Source organism: Megalopta genalis, unplaced genomic scaffold (genome assembly GCF_051020955.1).
Source record: "Megalopta genalis isolate 19385.01 unplaced genomic scaffold, iyMegGena1_principal scaffold0020, whole genome shotgun sequence".
In the NCBI taxonomy this organism is placed as follows: domain Eukaryota; kingdom Metazoa; phylum Arthropoda; class Insecta; order Hymenoptera; family Halictidae; genus Megalopta; species Megalopta genalis.
Genome location: NW_027476090.1, coordinates 1,601,892 through 1,610,788, shown reverse-complemented (window position 1 = coordinate 1,610,788; position 8,897 = coordinate 1,601,892). Strand labels below are relative to the sequence as shown.

The 8,897-nt window shown below is 33.2% G+C and overlaps 2 protein-coding genes across 3 annotated transcripts; one reads left to right on the top strand and one right to left on the bottom strand.

Annotated features, from left to right (window-relative positions):
• Window positions 1-671: 671 nt before the first annotated feature.
• Window positions 672-3,211, bottom strand: LOC117224716 (5'-deoxynucleotidase HDDC2). The gene is made up of 4 exons (XM_033477824.2): window positions 2,831-3,211; window positions 2,100-2,224; window positions 1,846-2,014; window positions 672-1,382 (listed from the first exon to the last, which is right to left on the bottom strand). Exons 1-4 carry the CDS (start codon window positions 2,879-2,881, stop codon window positions 1,152-1,154), a joined length of 576 nt encoding a protein of 191 aa, XP_033333715.1. The 5' UTR covers window positions 2,882-3,211; the 3' UTR covers window positions 672-1,151.
• Window positions 3,212-4,372: 1,161 nt separating this feature from the next.
• Window positions 4,373-8,506, top strand: LOC117224713 (V-type proton ATPase catalytic subunit A). Of its 2 annotated transcripts, none has more exons than XM_033477816.2 (12): window positions 4,373-4,524; window positions 5,476-5,591; window positions 5,667-5,779; window positions 5,867-6,232; window positions 6,318-6,374; window positions 6,493-6,587; window positions 6,664-6,935; window positions 7,052-7,235; window positions 7,307-7,424; window positions 7,554-7,834; window positions 7,917-8,106; window positions 8,192-8,506. In XM_033477816.2, exons 2-12 carry the CDS (start codon window positions 5,510-5,512, stop codon window positions 8,282-8,284), a joined length of 1,851 nt encoding a protein of 616 aa, XP_033333707.1. In that variant the 5' UTR covers window positions 4,373-4,524; window positions 5,476-5,509; the 3' UTR covers window positions 8,285-8,506. The 2 variants fall into 2 exon arrangements, with proteins under 2 accessions (XP_033333707.1, XP_076383525.1); XM_076527410.1 differs by lacking the exon at window positions 4,373-4,524 and adding an exon at window positions 4,824-4,975.
• The last annotated feature ends 391 nt before the right edge of the window (window positions 8,507-8,897 follow it).

Genomic DNA, 8,897 nt, shown 5'->3' with positions numbered 1-8,897 from the left:
CAAACTATTAATGATTCAAACACAATGATCGATAGTGAACATAAGTAGATATCATCCAATAACATTTAAGATGTGAACTTAAAGCCTGATGCCATGTCAGCCATTTTGAATCAGCGATTTTGATCCGCAATCTACGACGAAACTAGGAATATAAGGAAATGGCTATGTTGTTTGTTGATCTGGGTTAAGTTTCGCTGTAAATTGCAACAATTTTCGGACACCCTGAATGTGGTATTCAGAATGTCATAAAATAATGGTTACGGAAAATAAAGTATCTAGACCAACAATAAAAGAATTTCCGAAACTCGTAGGAACTCTTTGTTCTAGCCTCGACGACGCATGCTAACCTTTTGGACTAGTGGCAATTAATGAGTGTTGTAATCAATAATAATGGTCGCGCATTGTAATCGACCCTATGTTGAAATGTCTCTGGTTGCCTAACATGGGTTTACTAGGGGGTAGCACTGTTGTACAATATGTGTATTGATTATTCGTTACACGTGTTCTTATTCTACGAAATTCTTCCTGAAAACACACTCGAAGAAATCTGTATTTTTGCAAATATATCGCTATTGCTTCGAGCTCATAATAAAAATGTGTTTCAAGGTTAGAAACAATGTACAAGTTGGACTCAAATATATAAGTTAGACATAACGAAAATATTGAATGAATTTCATTTAAAAATGAGACTTTAATGATTTCACAAGGTATACATTAAAGTAGTATAACAGGTGTTTTTAATTCAACCAGGCCGACGTAACATGTTTAATTTTTCAATAAGCAAATCAATTTTATATTAGCCAACATGATTTCTGAAACGCTTTATTTTCTAACGAATATTGTTATGATTATTAATATGAACTAAAATAATTATATATATTGTCTTTACTTTATAAAGTTTTATTATTTCCCATTAATTTATTGCTATAAATTAAATTAATAATAAATTAATGTAAAACTGAATACAATTATTGTTAAATAAATTGCTCAAGCTAATTAAATGTATTATTTCGTCGACGCGAATATTATTCAAAAAATGAATACTTAATTTGTAGTTGGAAAAGTTAAAGAATTGTTTTAAATAAACATATAACATGACATTATAAGTACACGTCATAATTTCAAAGTCACTATATCATTTGTTACACAATTCATTTTGGATTAGATGAATTGCGATATAGAGCTTCCCTTCTTTCCTTAATTTCAGATGCCATTTTGTTGATGAAAGGATGTCTAATTTTTCCATTGGTCGCAACAAAAAACTCCTCCAAAATGCCGGGAACATTATCCCTCTTCTCATACTCATATGCCTGCATCATTAAATCTAGTCTGTCCAAATCCTTCACGTATTTTGCTTCAGGTGTTTCTTGTTTTTCATATTCCTATATAAACACAAATTACATTAGCATAAGCTGTGGTTCATTTGTTAATACAGTGGTGTTACAGAAAGATGTATAGACAATAAGAATAATAACAACGAAATTTTGTTTAGAGTTATGACTTTAAATTAAAATTTTTTATGAAATATAAGTGAACTCCATCATAAAATAAAAACTGTTTCTGGAATAAGTAAGACAGCTAAGAATTAAAAAAAAAACGGAATACTAAAATAAACTGCAGTTTTTATGTATCTCATAATACGTAGTTCCCAAAGTGAGTAATTCATACATTTCAATCAAATTATAACTTTGGAAGTATTGAACTTTCAACCTAATTTTTACTTTTTTCCTTTATTTTCCTTTATTTGTTGTCTAGATGTTAAAACTGAGCAACATAATAATACTTTATGTCAAGGTTAACCTTAAAAATCACAGTAAAATAATTAAATCTTTCAACAAATCTTACTCTAAACATTTCCAATATCATCGGTCCCTTATCACCCAAGAGATTACAAATTGTTTTCATAGCTTCATCTTCTCGTCTATGTTTTTCATCTGGATCAACGCCACAATGAGGTGTTATATCTCCTACAATGCACTCTGCTAAGTCATGGATTAAAGCCATCTGCATGATTCTATAGACACAAAGAAAATTTATAAGATTAATAGAACATAACAATAGGCCAATGTCGCAAATAACACAATCATATCACTTCATACTTGATTTTATCCAACTGTTCATTATTATCCACTAGGAATGATAACATGGCCATTCGATACATGTGCCCTGCGATTGTCTCTGGATCTGAGACATTTCTAATGACCCATCCTGTCCTCTTCATGTGCTGAAGCCATAGACATTTACATGAAAACTTTTGTATACCGTACAAGTAATAAAATATTTAGGTACCCTACCGTTAAGTTTCTCAATTATTAAATCTTTAAATGTCATGTTAAAAAGTCTTATAATTTTAACATTTTGTTTTGACAGTGACGTGTTCAACATCAAATTGAACAGCGCTTTCATTATAAATTAATAAATGAGCTTACATTTACTTTTTCTGTTACTCCGAACAATTGCAATTTTTCAAAATTTTTGTTTGGACACTAGTTTCACTGACAACTTAACAAAAATTCAAATCGTTTGATTCAATTTCGAAAAAGTTCTTCCATTTTGAAAGTGCGGAAATACTTTCTAGATTTCATGCAACTTTCTTGAATATTTTCAACTTTAGACTTTTTAGACATTGTTGTATATTATAAATACATGAAATAATTAATTACTAAAGTGTGATGTAGACACGATAACGTTATCAATCAACATTAACAAGATCACTCCAATGACGACTGATAAAGGGTGCCAAAAATGAGCACTGCTATATGCTGTTTACACGCGTTTTATTGAATCTCCGAGTTTATATTTGTCACAGTACCGCCTCGTGACATCTCACCTTCAGTCGTCCAATTAATTCCATGAATTCTTGTAAATTCTGGAGGTCCATGTCGAACAATGGATAATTTGTTGTCCTTCGCTGAGATGAATAATAAAAATGAATGCACAATTAAATGTCTGCAATCGCGAGCTTTTGCTACGTTGTTTCAACTACGCGCACAATGCCCGAGTTACAATTTACCACTCTTAATTGCTCTATAAACGAATACTGTTCATCCGTACACGAATCATTTGTCACTGAATGTTTTGTCTGATACCACATGATACATAAGCAGGTCTGAGAGTGAGGACATCAAAACTCGACTCTCTAGCTTTAGCAAAACGAGCTTCCCCCACTTTAACTTCGTTGTCAAAGAAATGGTGGCAATTTGAACTGTGCGAAGGACCCCACCGACCCCACCCGTGGATAACGCGCATGGATACACGGAAGTGAAGTTACGTAACTATACACGAATGTGCTTGAAATCCACGCACGCATATGTAGCCTCGTGAAAACGTAGATGGCGCTTTTAGTTTCGTGCAGTTTTGTATATACAAACTCTTAATACGTCAGGGTAACATGTTAATTGTGATAACTAAGTCTTGAAAACAATAATATAGATTCAATTCTAATGATAATTACCGTAGAAATTGATTTAAATTGCTGGTTTAGAAATTATCGAAGAAATCACACGGAATAAAATTAGAATCATTTGATTTAAATATTGTGGAAGAAAACTCGTTAAAATGATTTTATTAAATGTGCATACATTTTGTATAAGAAGAAGCATGATAATATTATTTAATATTAAAATTAATAAAAAAGATCTAATTCGAGTTAAAAGAACTTTTTACTGATATAGTACTAAATCTATTTTTATTTGTGCTTGCAAGCAGATATATTTAACAAGGATCCTGAAAAACCTATATAGTTTATTGTAATTATAGCAGTAAAGTATAACCGCGCCTTGGTTTCTGCTAATTTTAACCAGCTCTTGATAGTTCCGTTTAATACGACTGATGTATACATATATCATTTATAATTGCCGCGTCTGTTTCTCCAAATATGACTTCCTTGTACTTAGTAAGTACATGCATATTAACGCAGAACGTATTTTATTCTATGAAACAGGCTATACTTTTAATTTTGATGGAAATAATGGAATCAAAATTTGTACAATAAATTACGTTTTCGTTTCTGTTATTTCACAAAAAGTATTTACTGTTTTTTCTTTGATATCCTTTCGATACCATGGAAATGTCAATAGACAATCTTCTCATTTTAATAAATGACAGTATTTCACATTATGTGTTCAATAATCCGTATATTAAAAATATACATATGTATACAACTATTTTAAGCGAACTACATACAGCAGTATCCAATGTATGCATGTATCGATATATAGTATACGTCCGTGTGTACGCATGCTATGTTACTACATATGTATATACATACATGCAAATATATTTAAATCTTCATAGAAATTACATACAAGAACCGTTGCCTCCTGGTGGAAAATTTGAGAAGTTCGTCACGATTTCGTACACTTGTAAATTCGCCCGTAACACGAGAGGGTCTGATAATTGTAAACCAGCACATCATTCAGTCAGCTGACCTGTCTTGTGATAGCAGTGGATAGCAGCCAGGCTCGTCTCCGAAGCTTGACTTGCTGTTGTAGAGTGGACTTACTTCGATACATTGCACGTCTCGTAAGTCTTTATTGTCACTTATCTTATTCACTGTACGTTTACCTTAATTTACTATACAGCAGAAAGTATCGAAACAATTTCATTCTGTATAGAATGTGCCAAAGATTTTCTACAAAAAGACTGGCGCGTACAAGTATCGATCGTTCCAGTTTGAATGCGCCATCGTTTCTCGATCAGCGGTAGAATTTATACATTTCACTTGGCCCTAAATCATATATATCGCATTTTTAAGGGAACCTTGCAATCAGCGAATTAAATGTTTCCGCGTGGACGATCGATGGACAAATATATCGTTCGGAATCGACGTTCTGTTAGGACAGCAGAGGTCTCGCGGGCTTAAAGAGGGCTACGCCTACTTTTTAAATGAACTGCTCACGTGAATTTAACGATGAATGGATGCGCTTAGCTGACATCAAGTCTCTCGTCGATTTTAAACACATTTTACCTCACGGTACTCGTTCAAATACTTAACTCGAATAAACTGTCCACGATCGTCGTCTTTTTTATCAGTGTTTCCTTATATTTTTCCACGTTTCAAGGTATTTGATTAGTTTCGATTAGACGTCAGATTAAAGTGATGTAAAATTGATCAAATATCATGAACTCCCATTATAGTTTCTTAAATTGGAATGTTACCGAAACTAATATATTTTTGTGAGATCGATTAATAATACTGACTTTGTATTGAGCCATGTACCAATGGAATAATTACATTACCCTTTAATGATGGTTTAATTTATTCTTAGTTTGGACTTACTTACCCGAGAATACCTTTAGATACGATTAATTGATACACTTTGGATTATCTTTTGCAATAATTTTAAACTGTTTAAATGTTTATTTTATTCGTGTTTAATATTTCATATATATATAATTTATAAAAACTATATGTTTTTTTTTATATTTATGTCATCTAATTTGCTTGTGTTGCATAATGCAAATTACTTTCAGTTGTTGAATAGTTTTGATCCAACAACAATTCACAATGACGAGTCAAGGGTTGCCAAAAATTAGCAGGGAAAGCAAGGAGACTAACTTTGGCTATGTATATGCAGTGTCTGGCCCTGGTTAGTACATGAAATAATTGAATAAATTCATGATGTTCACTTTTCAATATTAATTATATTTTTAATTGCTTACAGTCGTTACTGCCGAGAAAATGTCAGGATCGGCTATGTACGAACTGGTCAGAGTGGGTTATTATGAATTGGTGGGGGAAATTATTCGTTTGGAAGGCGATATGGCCACTATTCAGGTATTGTATATTCCTCGTAAATATGGATAAAATAAAACTATATTTAGTTACCTAGTTTTACTATATTATACGCTGATGTTTTGCTAGGTATACGAAGAAACTAGTGGCGTGACAGTTGGCGATCCTGTGCTCCGTACGGGCAAACCATTGTCGGTAGAATTAGGTCCTGGTATTCTTGGCAGCATTTTTGATGGTATTCAACGTCCGCTGAAGGATATCAATGAACTTAGCAACTCTATATACATCCCAAAGGGTGTCAATGTGCCATGCCTGTCAAGAACTGCAACTTGGGAATTCAACCCATTAAATATAAAGAATGGGAGCCATATTACAGGAGGAGATCTATTTGGTGTGGTTTATGAGAATACGCTAGTAAAGCATAGAATGATTTTACCACCAAAAAGCAAGGGAACAGTGACATACATTGCTCCTGCTGGAAACTACACAGTTAACGTAAGCTATATTTTTCTGTAATATTATCTAACAATGTACATTATACGTAGTTCTACATAGTACAGCTGAATCGATGTCTTTTTAGGATATTGTGTTGGAAGCAGAATTTGATGGAGAAACGCAAAAATACAGTATGCTTCAGGTACTTATTCCTATTAAACCATGAATATGGAGATCATTCAAATAAATTTAATTTATTATACTCATAATAGCTCTTATACAAATATGCTAATGTATAGTGGTAACATGTTTGCATGCAGGTTTGGCCGGTACGTCAACCTCGTCCCGTCACTGAAAAATTGCCGGCTAATCATCCTTTACTTACTGGCCAAAGAGTCTTGGACTCTCTCTTTCCGTAAGAATTTAGCTTGTCACTTTTATATATATTTCACAATTAGCGGATTCACCGAAAATATCTCTTGCAATCGTAGATGTGTCCAAGGTGGAACCACGGCAATTCCAGGTGCATTTGGTTGCGGTAAAACTGTAATCTCGCAAGCTTTGTCCAAGTATTCCAATTCCGATGTTATCATTTACGTTGGTTGCGGAGAACGTGGTAACGAAATGTCTGAGGTACTTCGTGACTTCCCTGAACTAACTGTAGAAATCGATGGTGTCACCGAGTCCATCATGAAGCGTACTGCTTTGGTCGCTAATACCTCCAACATGCCTGTAGCTGCTCGTGAAGCATCTATTTACACCGGTATGTGCACAGTCACTAATAGAAAAATGAAAAAAATGCAGTATTACCTGCCATAAAATGTTTTTCTGAACACATTTTGCATGAAGATGTTACATAACATTTTTTTCATTTTTTAGGTATCACTCTATCAGAGTACTTCAGAGATATGGGTTACAACGTTTCAATGATGGCGGATTCAACATCTCGTTGGGCTGAAGCACTTCGTGAAATTTCGGGTCGATTAGCTGAAATGCCCGCAGATTCCGGTTATCCGGCTTACCTCGGAGCACGTCTAGCTAGTTTCTATGAACGAGCAGGAAGGTAAACATAATTTTCAAAGAGGCAGCTTTGTAATTTACTCGTGTTATTAATGTTAAGCATATTCTTTTTAGAGTGAAATGCTTAGGCAATCCTGATCGTGAAGGTTCAGTCAGTATAGTAGGTGCTGTATCACCACCCGGTGGTGACTTCTCTGACCCGGTTACTAGCGCAACTCTTGGTATTGTACAGGTATTGATATAATGTTTCTATATATTATTATTTTTTAAATGCACAACGCTAATATCCGTCGATTTTAAACACTATATATTTTTAATAATTGCGTGCGTTTAGAACTACTTAATTTATTCATTTCTTTAGGTGTTCTGGGGTCTTGATAAAAAACTTGCTCAGCGCAAACACTTCCCATCTATTAACTGGCTCATATCGTACAGTAAGTACTTAAGAGCTTTAGATGATTTCTATGACAAGAACTTCCCAGAGTTCGTTCCACTTCGAAGAAAGGTGAAGGAGATTTTGCAAGAGGAAGAGGATTTGTCTGAGATTGTACAGTTAGTTGGTAAAGCATCTCTCGCGGAGACAGACAAAATTACACTTGAGGTTGCAAAACTTCTGAAAGACGATTTTCTGCAACAAAACAGGTATTATTACACTTGTTTCTTAACCACTCAAACCTTTAAAAATAATTACTAATGTTGATGACGAATAAATACTTTCTTGCAGTTACTCACCGTACGATCGTTTCTGCCCATTTTATAAAACTGTGGGAATGTTGCGAAACATGATTGCATTCTACGATATGGCGAGGCATGCAGTAGAATCTACAGCGCAATCAGACAATAAAATAACATGGAATGTTATTAGGGATAGCATGGGAAACATACTGTATCAGCTGACTTCCATGAAATTCAAGGTAAATATAATTTTAAAAATATAAAAACGAATTGAAAATATAAATTCAAGTAATTAAATGTTATATATGTCTTTTTATTTTTCAGGATCCTGTTAAAGATGGCGAAGCAAAGATTAGAGCTGACTTTGATCAGTTACATGAAGATATCCAACAAGCGTTTAGAAATCTAGAAGATTAATTATCAGATGCAAGCATACAAACATAATTTCTCCACGTGAACGTTCAGGAATCTTGTGCTGGTCATTTAAGGATGTCCTGGATCTGCTGGAGACAAAAAATATATAAAAAAAACAAGCATTCATAATTCACGTATCGCACACTAAGTTGTTATGATAGTTTCAATATTTACGACAGAAAAAAGTTGTATATAAAAAAATTACAAATATAAAATCTACTATAACCATATGTGTACTAACTAACATTTAACGTGAAATCATACGTGATAGTTGTTGCAATAATATGTAGGACGTCCTTAAATGTGATTACAGCTCATGAAAATTGAATTAAGTGTTGTAATGAATTATTTCTGAACAGTGAAATGGAAATTTCAATTACTTAGTAGACTGCGAATACTTATGCAAATTCACATATTTTTCGATTAATTTACAAAACTGAAAATGGTAAAAAACTAATTTTCTTCTTATAACAATTTTGTTGGATAAAAATAAAAGTATTAAATTATATTAATATTATTATAATATAAATGCATAAACATCGCAGTCTAGTAATTCGTATCAAAATGTGAGAAAAGTATAAGTTGGAGAGGAAAAGTAAAACTTTCGGTAAAATTT